Source organism: Papaver somniferum, unplaced genomic scaffold (assembly GCF_003573695.1).
Source record: "Papaver somniferum cultivar HN1 unplaced genomic scaffold, ASM357369v1 unplaced-scaffold_99, whole genome shotgun sequence".
Taxonomy (NCBI): Eukaryota; Viridiplantae; Streptophyta; class Magnoliopsida; order Ranunculales; family Papaveraceae; genus Papaver; species Papaver somniferum.
In genome coordinates, this window is record NW_020653081.1 from 7,034,577 (window position 1) to 7,048,369 (window position 13,793).

At 36.9% G+C, this 13,793-nt stretch overlaps 2 protein-coding genes across 2 annotated transcripts; both read right to left on the minus strand.

Annotated features, from left to right (window-relative positions):
• Positions 1 to 1,716: 1,716 nt before the first annotated feature.
• LOC113346316 lies at positions 1,717 to 6,527 on the minus strand. The gene is made up of 10 exons (XM_026589860.1): positions 5,871 to 6,527; positions 5,630 to 5,750; positions 5,391 to 5,476; positions 4,795 to 5,179; positions 4,054 to 4,154; positions 3,718 to 3,784; positions 3,226 to 3,453; positions 2,651 to 3,106; positions 2,481 to 2,553; positions 1,717 to 2,169 (listed from the first exon to the last, which is right to left on the minus strand). The coding sequence occupies exons 1-10, from the start codon at positions 6,302 to 6,304 to the stop codon at positions 1,910 to 1,912; spliced, it is 2,211 nt and encodes a 736-aa protein (XP_026445645.1). The 5' UTR covers positions 6,305 to 6,527; the 3' UTR covers positions 1,717 to 1,909.
• A 511-nt stretch (positions 6,528 to 7,038) lies between these two features.
• LOC113346465 (small glutamine-rich tetratricopeptide repeat-containing protein 2-like) lies at positions 7,039 to 13,064 on the minus strand. The gene is made up of 10 exons (XM_026590012.1): positions 12,800 to 13,064; positions 10,773 to 11,035; positions 10,365 to 10,398; positions 10,023 to 10,168; positions 9,489 to 9,552; positions 9,214 to 9,313; positions 8,563 to 8,726; positions 7,924 to 7,970; positions 7,775 to 7,825; positions 7,039 to 7,568 (listed from the first exon to the last, which is right to left on the minus strand). Exons 1-10 carry the CDS (start codon positions 12,870 to 12,872, stop codon positions 7,146 to 7,148), a joined length of 1,365 nt encoding a protein of 454 aa, XP_026445797.1. The 5' UTR covers positions 12,873 to 13,064; the 3' UTR covers positions 7,039 to 7,145.
• Positions 13,065 to 13,793: the final 729 nt, after the last annotated feature.

Here is a 13,793-nt window from a genome sequence, read left to right on the forward strand (position 1 = left end):
GCTTATGCTTACCTAGTTACCATTTACTAAGCAGAGAAAAAAAAATGTTTAAATAAGCATCAGTAACACTAAGAATATTGTGGTTTAGACATGAAACCATGAAATGCCGTAAAATGCTAGCACTCATACGTATGTAGTATACTACGCAGTAGGTTCCACCTTGAAGATACAAGCTTGTGGTTTTACATTCCTCGAACCCCTATCCCTATCTTTCACGTATATGAACTTTTGCAGTAGGTTCCACTATCCACCTTAACACTCCGTACTAGTTTATCATGAGCAATAGGTAGCTAAAGGTCATCTCCATTCATTTGCATCTTTTCTAGTTCCTTATTGTAGCACCAAGAAGTAAATAGTTAAATAGTTATCATGATATATACACGCGGAGCATGCAGATCCAAAAAATAAACACAGTACCTCCGAATATCGGCTCTCAGCTCCTCTTTGGGAAATAGAATGCATCAGAAATAAAAATGACTGCATAAAGAAAAATTGAACACTGTGTCAATTATGACTCTTTCAGTAGATCGGTAGACTCAAGTTATCTAAACAGTAAACATTGAGCCTATCTGCCTATTAGTAAATCCAACAACAAATTAAGTTGTGAAAGTAGTTTTTGGCCATGAGTGACTACATAAACGTCAGTAATACAAGATTTCCATGATTCAAATGCTTTCAGATACAGAATACCAAAGTTACAGTAAGCAGATGTGATCTTTAAAAGAAATTACATACATCAACATCTTCCTCTCTGACACCATATCTCTTGAAAGTGTCCAAAGCTCCATCTAACATCAACCTTGTCACAACCTCATTAAACCTCAACACAGTACTGAAAAAAATCAAAGATCTCAATCACTTATCTCTATTTACCGAATTAAGCTTAAAATTAAACAAAAACAAATCAAAATTTATCAAAAACCTAAAATTAAAAAATCAATTTGAAATAAGCCAAAAAAACAGCCTAAAAACCTTAATTTCATCAAGATTCAGAAACAATAAACGTTTTGTTCAATTAAAATTGAAAATAGTGATGCAAGGTCGAGCAGATTTTTGATCGACCAAAGAAGCCGATATCCAAAACCGATAAAAACTTAAATCGAACAGGAGATGATTGACTAATGAGTAATCAAAGATGAAATAGGAACCTGAAAACTAATAGAATGAAGATTGATTCTGACATATAGAAGATCTGAAGCTCCTCCTTCACGCTGATCAGTACATAAACCTCACCACTGATGGGGTGCATTCTTTCTCAATTTTGATGGTTCCAGAGACAAAATGGACCGAGAAGATCAAGAGATTGAGATAAAAATCCTTGCAATTAGAAAGGAGCAATCGAGCAAAACAGAGTGTAAGAACTAAAACCTAAAGCTTCATTGTCGCTGCAGAGCTCTTCCAATTGAGAACATCAAAGTGAAGAAATGATCTGTGAACAAATGAATATGCGATGATATTAGGGTCATTTTTGGCATGGAAAAAAAGTGTTTTGGATTGAATCGTTAAAGAAAGGATTAAATCGTTCTGGATTTGGTAAATTTGGACCTCCTAGTACCGGGTTTGAGAGGGTAGGATGAAACTGTCTAAAGCCCAACAAATTTGGGATTAAACGTAAATTTCTACATTATCCTAACTGTTGGACAACAAACGCCATTGATGATTAACTTAAGCTTTGAATCACTGCAAAGTACTCATTTATTAGAACCGAAGACCCTATGTCAAAACTGACCGTTGCTTTCATTAGGTTGGGGAACTTGGAAGTTTTAGAGATCACCTGAATTTTCAATTTGAAGGGAAGACTAATGTGTCTGCTGATTGTAATATGTATTTTATACAAATATAGACTACTTTGATAATGAGATGAGAACCAAACTACTATGAAACAAATGAAAAGGTATCGTTCATGTTTTCATTCCATCCAATTGACATCTAAATGCTTCAGCTGCTGGAGCCATTTCTCTGTATCTTGAGAGACATAGGGTTTGTTATATGACTTATTTTCTTCGCTCGGGTCTCTCCCGTTATCGGATGCTGTAACGTCATCATCAGTCTTCTTATCCCTGCCCGGGTTAACTTGTCTGCTCGGATATCTGACTTTAAGCAACAAAAGCCGCGAAACTTCATGTAGGCCACCCCATTTTTCCAGTGCTCGTGCAATGTCATAACGCCCTGTGAGATTTGCAGAAAAAAACACACCAAGGGATTAGATGGATAGGGAAAAAAGGACTATAAATATGAATGTTATCTATTTACTTATCGACTGACATTGTCAGCAAACAGCAATATCCCCATTGCATGATATCCAGGGGCTTCATAGACCGTCTTAAGTCGATTTCTTGAAATTCAGATAGGTACAAAATCTACTACTCTATACCCCAACAAGGCGTCTAAAATCAATATTAAGCTGCCATACTTTGATAGAACAAGGAAATGATGAGTAACATTGATGCAAAGAGAAATTTTTTGCCTTTCTTAATTACCTGCACGTTCAAAAGATTTTCTACTGGGCATATAAGCGGGATCCATTCCCCAGCTCCTCTGGAATCGACTAATCTGCACCAGACACACAGATTTTAACAGGTACTTTAGCAGCACGTGAGTATATGATGGAAAATGAAGAAACAACCTACTAAATCACCATAAAGCTTACCTCTTCTTGCAAATTCTCGAGGTTGTCCCAATAACCCTTGGGTTTACGATGTTTATAAGCAAGAGAAAGGTTCAGTATTGTTGCGATTTTCCGGAATCCTCCCATGCGTGTAATGGCCTTTTCAATGTCCACCCTTCCATGTAACCGAAGTTGCTTTCTCATTGGCATGAAACCTTGCTGGCCGTTTTTTGATATAAAGGTCAGGAGCTCAGCTTTGAGAACTTCAATATCCTTTTGCAGGCCAGGAACCCTGGGTCTTTTTCTCAACGTATTACAGCTACCAAGTTCAGAAGCCTGCTCATCTGGCTCGCCACGTGCAGTCTCCATCCCATTCTGTGGTATGTTTTCCTCTGAGAATCTGAAGTCCTCACATGTCTCTGAAGAATTTTTTGCTTCACGTTTTTCAATGAAATCACGAATAGCACATAAATTTGAAGGGAGATCTTCATATATAACCTGGTTCAGTAAGACCAGGGCACCCATAGAGATCAATCTTACACAAATTTGGACTTAGCTATCCGCAACAGAAAATGAAAAAAAGAACAGAAATGAGGACAGAGATTTTGTATTCATACTTCTTCTACAATAGCTTCAGAGAGAAAGGAATCTCTGTGCATCTTTGACTCCACAATGTACTTGAGTTGTGTATGATCAGTTCCATGTTGTTCTAAACGCCATCTTCCCCAGAATGAATCAAAATCTCCTTCTACCTGCTTAAAACTAATCTCTTCTTCAAGCTTTTCGCACAAATCCAGAACAACGCGCGCGTGAAGCACCATATATAATAATCCCTTGCAGCCTTCCTGCACAAAATTACTAACAATAAAAATGCTGCAGATAAAAACGGAATTAAAGATGTAAAATGAACAGATTACTTAAGTGACTGAAAAATGTGATGTTCACTGAGCTATATATGTTTAATTTAGTAAAACGCCACTTGCCACGTTCGGATAAAGGACCGATTATTTTAGCTATTAGAGTTGTGAAGCTCAAAGAAACATCCCTAAAAGCTAAAATATGCTTTGATTGTACAAGATAATATAAATTCTTTAAACTTGTCCACATACCTGAAGAATGCGAACCTTGTTGTTTTCCCGCGATAAAATCTTACTGATAGCTAAATTTGGAACAATTCTGTAGAAACCAACTTCAAGAGAAAGCAAAATCAGGATGGTATAACTATAATAAGTTCTATAAGATTGTGAAGAAGCAATACACGGCTTATGCACCAGAAGAATCTGCATGAATACCTCTTTACAGCGCTCTGTTTATCTTAAATGCAGAAAATAAATGGGAAACAAAAGCCTCCCTAGAAACATCTTTAACTGAAGCCTTCACTGTTATGCTAGCAACAACACAACGAACAGGCAATTTTTGATATGCTGAAAACCTAAAATACTTACTCAGGCAATTTTTCATATGCAGTCAAAACATTCCACACTTCACGAACAGGAGCCTTCACTGTTATGCTAGCAACAACACAACGATGAACTCCTCCGTCTTCCTTCATGCAGAAACCAAATATCCTGTTAGAAGTACACTAGAAGTGGCATTCCAGTTCAAAGTAATCTTAAACAGCCCGCATATAGACATGATATGACATTTTGACTTTAAAATTAAGGCAGTGATAGTTGATTCACACTAGCTTTCTCTTAGAGTTGGAATTAACCACGATGTAGGCACCAATTTTTCTGCAACTCATACAGTTCTATGAAATGCTGTACATTAAATAGTTGCTCATTTACCTCCCTTATACGTTCTAAAACACCATGCCAGTTTAGATACCTAAGCAAACCAAGCCATATGCAACTATCATCTTCAGTGGAAGCTAGCAGATTCAAAATTTTATTTGTCACTTGGCATAAAGTAGTAATAGACACAAAAGACATCCTTCAATACGACATATACATGATGTTAGGCTCTATTAGAATTCAAATATAAATCCAACCCGCCTCTCTCTCAGACACACTATGCGCACTTGAATTCATCAAACTTTCCAAAGGTGATACCGTGTTATTAAACCTCCAGGCATGCGCCAAATGTTAGTGACAGATAGAACCATGGCAACAAGAAAAACTTCTAGCAGGAAATAGATATATACCTGATTGCAGGGATTATAAAAATTATGAGATTCAATAAATTACCAGTAGGCCATCAAATCTGCGAAAATGAACTTCATCCACCACGCAAGGCCTATCAAGTCCACAAACTTTTCCGAATACACCCCAGTTACTGCTCAAATCACTCGAAGGCGGGGGTAATGGAGCAACATTAGTATTGGAGTAGTTCTTGACTTCACTGGAGAGCAAATCATCCTTTTGAGACAATGCACCAACAAGGTGTGTGTAAGGGGAAGCAAAATCAACCTTAGAAGTTGCCAGTAGTATCTTTTGATTCATTTCAGACCTACGAGCTACAGCTTGGAGATTTACAGGAAGATCTGATCTGATAATCCTCTCCAGAAAAATGGCAGGAAAGTTGAATCTTGGGATTACATTGACCTCATAACTTAATTCTGTTGTGCATGACCTGCATAAGAGAATTCGGTTAACATTATACATGAATTTCCTGTCTCTGTGTTGTTTTTTCACACGACATTCGTTTTTCAAATATGTATGCCCATATAAACACATTTGACATTCTTGCGTAAAGGTCAACCGTTGCTCAAAATTATGGAATGGGTGAAGCTTCAAGAAATAGACAACTAAGTAAAAGTAAGTAAATGATTAAAACATCCTACCTGGTTCCCGATTTTATGGACCATTTCCCTTCAAACTTCTTAAAGTCGCCATCTACCATGGAGAAGTGGAGTTCGCGGCCATTGACCTAAATCAAAACCACTGGATTAGTACAATGTACTACTTGGGATGATAACACAAAGAATACGCTAAATAGAAACAGTTATGCAAGCTTATAAACTGATGCAATAATTGGTGGAGTTTTGTCAATCAATTTTCCAGATTTTAGTAGAATACTAACCGCATTGGGGACTTCTTGGAGATCCAATACGACACGAGCTTCGATATGCCAATACAATGCACGCTGCAGACCTCTTTGCTCTAACCATATACGCCCCGGATGAGGACAAGGAATTCTTCCACTGACAAATAAGAAAAACAAACATTCAAAGAATTTAATTTCTACCATAATAACATAATAACATAATCAAGATTGCATCAAAGAATAAGTAGTTTTTGCAACTTAATACAGTGATTATTACCTGCAAATGAGATTAGGAATGAAATCAGCCAGTCTTTCATAATCAGTTAAAGAATCCCAAACAGAATCAATATCAGCATCAACTAAAACATTTGCCTTAATTCTTCTTTCTCTCCACGAAATAACATCTACTTCACAATGCACTTTTCTCTCTTCACCTTCTTCATTATGTTCAGCTTCTCTGATTGTCTGTTCTTTAGTGGAACTTCTACCACTAGTACTACTTCTTGAGTTTGTATTGTTTCTTTCAGCTGAAGAAAAAACCTTGCATTTGTTTCTGAGTGATGATGGTGAAGAGTGAGAATGAGATTGAAGTAACCATGAAAAACTCAAGTTCTTTATATGGTTTCTACTTCTGTACTTGAATTGCTGAGATGATGATGATGTTGGTGATGAAGTGAAACTGAGGTTTGAAACCTCCTTGCAAGTGATCATGGAGGACGAGTTTCAGTTTGAGTTCTTGGACAGTTGGAAATCTCTTCACAATTTACAGGCAAATGTTGCTGATATGTTCACTTGTCATCTTCTGGTGGAAAGAAGTGAGATTGTCCTCTCATTCGTTGGGGGTATTTTCGGTAGCTTATAATCATGAGGTTGTCATTCACCTAAGCATGCGAGGTGGAGATGTCAAAATCGGACCCTATCCAACTGAATTCTCCCAAGTGAGAACTCAAAGTCTTTGCTACTAGAGACCAAAATTGCCAAATTCCTTTTTAAGCAAGATCTCATATTCAAAATCGGTTCAATTTTAGTACTTGACTCGTACTACGAAACTCAATGGGTCCAAAGAAACCATGTTCTGATTGTTCAGCTTCACCAGCAACAACATCAAATAAGCTGTTACTTTTAGCCTGCTAAGCATTTTGATCACAGTACAGACTGAGATAATAAAAACAAAAATAAAAAAATACTCCCTCCGTTTCAGAAAAGAGTTGCTATCACTTTTTCCATTTGGCCTAAAGATAGTAGTAGCATTCAGTCTTAAGTTATGGCGAAGTGGCAAAAGTTTGGGGCCCTTGTTTTTGATTATCCTGAGGGCCAAGGCTTTCGGTGGCCAATGTTATCTTTACTGGAGGACATTAGCAGATATGCAAACGTTGATCTTCCAATCGGAGATCTCAAGAAAACAGTTTGCCAGTTTCAAATAGTTGTCTTGAAAAAATCAGCTATACCATGCTTAAAAACACAAAAATATTGGAACAGATGAAATAGTATATAACATAAGTTGATATCATTTCAAAGATATAAATATATATAGTCTTACAGTAGGGGTTAATCAGTTTGGAGTTGGACCTCTATTGTCCATGTCCCCTTCTGGCTGTTGTGGTTGTTGTTGCTGAGACTGAGGAACACCTCCTGAAGCAAACATGCCCATCATTGATCTCCATGATCCCATAAGTTCCTCGGGTAAAGTTTCTTGTCCTTCAATGTTAATGTCCATTCTTATCTCTGGTTGGGGTTGTTGCTCACTGCGGCTTCTGTCTGAGCCATTGTTTTCTTGACTTTGCTGCGGACCTGGATGTGCGTTCCCCCCCATGTTCATGAACATGTTTGCAAAATCCCCAAGCTCACTGGGGAGACTACCTACACTAAAAGGTAATGTGAACGACGCCGTTGTTGGTATACCATGGCTGCTCCATGAACCTCCTCTGGGTTGACCATTCTGTTCTTGGTTATTATTTGTTGATGGCCCTGCACCCTGTATGAAGAGAATCAATTGCCAAGTCACATACGTTGTAGAGACAAAAAAAACCCATAATTTGATGTAGTTAGAGGCGACATGAATCATACAACATTTCATTGATAAAGACCAAATTCATCTAAGTTTACCTACAAAAATCATCCAAGTTTAACACCAAATATGATCTTGGATCTAAATGTAAACAGAATAACTGATGAAACTACCTGGTTTTGTGCAGTTCTGCACATTTCTTCTACCAATTTTTGCTTGGCCACCTATAATTAAAATACAGTACCAGGTGAGAGAAAATACAGAATTTCTAGACTTTTAGAGAAAACCACATGAAATTATAGCTGAAAAACAAGGAACAAACCCGCATATTTTCCTTGATGGACTCGCTACTAGGATCCAAACGTAAAGCTGCATAAATGAATTTACAAATCAGGATTTTCAGCTCATTTGGGATCACACATTTTAGTAATAATCTGAAACATAATATGCATGGCTTCAGTACTCTATACAGCGGTTTAAATTGTTCGTGAGCCATGGCATTTTAAACTTAAATAAAATAAATCAATATAATACACATGCCAAAAAAAAAAAAAAGAGTAAAACATACGGACTACAATTTCAAAAGCACGAGGAAGGTAAGACTACACTACAAAACAGTTTTCTCCTTTTTTAACTTTTAAGAAAAACACTATATATATACACACCCAAATATAAGATGATTGCAAGACGAGGAGGAGAGAGAAAGAGACATGGAGAGGGAGAGAGGGAAATAATCAGTGTGGCAATATGCATTGTCTAGCAAGATAAAACACTTTTAATGGCGTGACAGTGTGGTTTACAAACCACAATCAATCACTGCACTGTACTAGGAGAAAATAGTGACCTAATTCAATAAGAAAAATCACAATCAATCACGTCAGACACTGTTGAAACAACAGGATGGAAAACACAGTAAAGTTAAAGCTCACAGGGTCAAAGAAAACATAATAAAACAACCAACCTTTATTAAAGCCTTTGGAGATCGCATCTCTATAGTTTCCTTGTGCATAATAAACCAGCCCCAAACGACTATAAGCTTTGCTGTACCTTGGATCAATTGCGATGGACTTATGGCAGTCCCTGATAGCTTCTACATATTTCTGAATCTGAGTGTAAGCAGCAGCCCTAACAAAACAATCCAATATATCAAACCATCAAATGTTAACTTTTTAACCAGGGAACAAACATAGTTACACGACACAAGCATGAGAGAATAGTTGTTGATACATGGTAATGTAGAAAAGAGTATAACATGATGAACACTAGAAATTCAACAATGCATAACCTAGACTGCCTGTAGTGAATGTAATGTTCATAAACAACACCAATGACTCCGGCAACCACCATAAATGGAAATAGCATAGCCCGTATAAATCAATTTTAATAGGAAAACAGAGCTAGATAACTGCAGATTCAAAGATCTACATGCTGGACAATATTGATTACTCAAAGTAACAATTGGTCCTAATCTACGCCTTCTCTTGATAAGAATATCATTGTGTGCACAGCATAGTCTAGGAAAAGCAAAAATTACTATCTCTATGGAAGTCAATTCCTTTTGTATAAGCTTAACAGTTACCAACAGTGTAAGAAAGAGAAGACCAGCATTTACCTGTTACAGTAATACACGGCATTATTGTCACAAAGTGCAATCGCGTAAGAATACAGATCAATTGCTTCGGAGTATGACTTTGATTGGACAGCCTTGTTTCCTATACGAGAAAATGTTTATGAAATAAAAGCTGTTAGCATCATATACGCGAAGCAAATAAAAAAAAAGGTTTCTGGTGAAGAACCAATTTGATCAAGAGAGATGGACATGAAACATTCTTTTAGTTCATCCGCAAGGGATAACACACCAATGAGCAAGAAGATACTGTAAGTTACCTCTTGATTTCAATGTATCAGCCAGGTTGGTCAAGTTAAGTTGGATTCCAGATCGTCCCATCTCCTGATACAGAAAACGATTATGTGTTACAAATATATATGAACAACAGTTCAGGAATTAACTTTACTAATTAGTTTAAATTTATAAGAGACCAACTGATACAAAATGATATACTGTTTAGTGCACCAGAGATTTTTTCTGCCGTTGTGAATATGCAGTCTTACAGTATAGCAAAACAAGTAACTTAAAGACGAAAGTGATTAAGTAACAGGATATAAAAAAAAAAATTGATGGGAAAGATCTAAACAGGATATACTGTTTAGTGCTGGGAAAGATCTAAACAGGATATACTGTTTAGTGCACCAGAGATTTTTTCTGCCGTTGTGAATATGCAGTCTTACAGTATAGCAAAACAAGTAACTTAAAGACGAAAGTGATTAAGTAACAGGATATAAAAAAAAAAATTGATGGGAAAGATCTAAAAAACAAATGCGAAGCTTTGTGACAATAAAGCAGAATCGGCATAAACATACCGCTATGGCCTCATGAAATAGACCTACTGCAATATCCACTGGGTCTAAGTCCTTATCAGTGTCATCTTCGTCATTCTTGGAATTAAAGAAGCCAACTCTATCAAGTGCACCAAGGAATTGCCTGAGCAATTCATCTTCAGACGCCTCTGCAAATGCATGATTATTGAATAAATATTTACTTTTTGTATCAATATCGAACTCATATTGTACAGGCTCCATGCCGACTGATATGGATCCCGCGAGTTCTTTCCAATCAAACAAGAAAACAGAGGACAGGCATGCAGTATACTACAACTTCAACTCCGCATAATCAACAAAACAGAAGGAAAAACGAAATCTTACCCAAGACTTGTGATCCTTCAGCAGTATCTTTTCCCTGGTTTAAGAACATGAAATACAGCCAAATCAAACTTATGGACAGGTTGAAATAGGCAGCAACATTGCTGTAATTTGGCTCATTTGATCTAATCTTGTTCAAGCAAATCAAACTAACATCGGTGTTCATGTAAGGTGACTCTAAACATTCATGTTGTCCTTCTCCTGAGAGCAGTCGTTTAAACACAATTTTGATGATGGAATACCTAAGACAATGCTATAGCTTCCAAACTTCGGAAAGAAGTTACGAGCAATGCATGTGGAGAGCAGAAATTACAACTGTACAGTGCATACTGCATAAGATACTAATGACATTTGATTTGACAAGAAAATGAATATGCAAACTGAAGAGAAGGTAAGACAAGGATAACAGACCAGTGAGTTTGATGCCTCTGATAGATTTCTGCCAGAAGAACTACGTAATGATGATGTACTTGGGAACTCCGTTGAAGTTAGCTGTGGGCTTGGATCTGTTTCCATTTCATTTGCCTTATCTGCATCCAGGGACCTAAAGTATTCGACCAACAAACCAGGCTGAGACTGATCATCAATAGAAGATGGATTGAGCTTAAAAACCTCTTCCAAAACCTCTTTCACAACCTCGAGACCTTCAACATCAACACCAGCTGCAGGCTCAACTGTTACAAAAGAAACGATAATAACAACAGCACGAGTCAAACCATGAGGCCTTTATTGATATGGCGTGTAAAGAAAACAAAACATTTGCAATCAGAATTCATGAGATAGACCAGTTGTAATTAAAAGAAGAAGAACTTGGAACTTCTCATTAATGAAACTAGTGGATAAGCAACCCCAATAATGAATGTGGGGGGAAAGATAACCAGAAAAAGAGCGCACTAGACAAGCATAAATTCCTGAATGTTACTGTCATTTAGCTTGGACACCCTAAAATTGTAAGCCAAGCATTCTGATGCGTCCATAGCAAACATCATAGGATATAGGTCTATTTCTTTCTTATAGTTCCGGATATGGGGTTAGTCACGGTCTTCGGGTTTGGACATATACAAGACTAAGTGCATAACAAGTCTATTACAGATTTATTCAGTGGTTCCGAGATCCTGCCGAAATTTAATTTTTGACATGATTCCTGCCTCTATAATGAAGTACACTTTAGAGGCTAACGTGGTAAATATATATTTTTTCCAAATTAAAAGAGGAAAAAAGGGTAGTTTCATCAAATATCCAACTTCAGTAGAATCATAACTTACAGAAGAGAATATGCACAAGTGTCGACATACACACACCTTCACACTTTCACATAACGATCCTAACCCAATGTAAGTAATTTCAAATGTACCATAGGCACAAGAAAAATTCAAAAATAAGCTCCCAACATGAGTAAGCAACATAATCACATAAATAATAGGTAACAGCAACCTAAGTTCAAACAATTAAAACGTAGGTCCAACTCAAAGAGGTAAAAGATAATAAGGTATTAGACACGTGGATGTTTTTTATATGAACTTGTCCATAACCTGATTCCATATCAGCAAAGTTCTGTAGAAGCATTTATTAACAGCTACGGTGTAAACTGAAAGAGCAAGAAGATAAAATCGGACAAATTATAAGAGAATTCAATTAAATCAGACAGATTCGACGTTCCTTATGTGCCTAATTAATCGCAGCTCTTGTCCTGACAACGTTAACTACCTTGACTAGTTACTGTTGAAACAAAATCGACATTTCGTGGGTAATACATTATAAAAGAATTTATATGTTTACAACTTTTAATAGATGTTTTCAAACTCAAACCCACAGACTATATACCTAATATCTCTCTAATCAGTCATCAACATCTACGCATCCCAAAAACCATCGTGTCAACGGTGCACATCTGTTAGTCACTAAATAAACTCTGATAACAATTCTCATACAACCATAGCATTAATTAATACCATAGAGAAAAGAGAAAAAACAAAAACGAACATAACGGTCATTCGCTTTCAGTGAAAACGAACAACAGCCATACTAGTTCAACAACGATCCTACACTTTCGCTTTCGGTGGAATCAATATTAGCACGCAATCACTTAAGATAAAGGTCGATCATATAACAAACAAGTAAAATGTTACCCCCAAGCAGAAATAAAATCAACAATCTCAATTGCACTCATCACAAGAAACAGTTATTGTTACGGCAGCAACTACTGAAGACAATTTGTTTCATAAATTCTATTCCCCATGAAAGGATCATAATTTCTTGACTACCCTAACTACAGGAACCAAGATCATCTCTAAAAATAACAATCAATTAGGTTGAGAGTTTTCCAGTAAAATTAAAAGAAACCCTAACAAATCAAAACGTGCAAAAAGCAACCACCACAACCACAACCACAACAACAATAGCATGTACTGAAAACCAAAAGTAAGAAAGAGAGTTACCAGATTTAAGGAAATCCAGAAAAGCAGTGGCGATACGACGAGAAATGGGAGAATCGGTCTTTAAGTTTTCCATAAGATAATTCCGATGATGATAGTGGTGGTGGTCGGTGGTGGTGGTGAGATCAAGTGCGCATTTATATAAACTTGTAAAACCCTTCTTCGCAGTGTAATTAAGATTCGAGAGAGGAGAAGAGGAGGGAGTAAGAGAGTCTGAGTGACGGAGTCTACTTGGTTGACAAAATCCTTTTATTAGTTTTGTCCCTGCGCCGCGACTAGACTTATCCCTCTTATACTTTTTCACCGTGCAGCAGAGAAAATGAGAAATTTGACCTACCTACGGGTATTTCACCCATCTTTATCTTGAATCGATAGAGATGTGACCATAATGGCAGGGCGGTTAAAGGAAATATTGGCTGGTATGTATCCTCAATCGAAACAAATTGCTCTTTCTGTGGGCTCGAGGAAAAATCCATAGCACATCTTTTTTTTTGATTGTCCGAGAGAAAAACAAGTTTTCGATAGAGCAAACATGGATAACACCTATTCATCTTCGGTGCTGAATATTCAACAGCTTTTAGAAGATTGGATGGAAAATGATACCAACAATTCCTTTATGATGAAGATGTGCTTCATGTGGAACTTATGGAAAATGAGAAACGACATGGTTTTCTCTCAGGTAATTTCTCAAAAAATCTCATTATCAAAAACGCAACACTTGATTTCGATAGGTGTTTTCAAGGAATCCCGGAAGGCTCAGGTTCTAATTCTCAGGATACTCGATCTCATCAATGGTCTCCTCCTTCTCTTCCTTATGTCAAGATCAACGTCGATGCAGCTTTTATACCTAATAATGGAGCCGCATGAGCTGTTGCAAGAGATCATAATGGTGTGTTTCTAGGATGTGATACCTGTACTTTTGACTCTATCTTTTTTTTTTTTAAAATAGGAAAGAACATGCATTATGACTTAGACTAGATTTTAAACTACATATAAG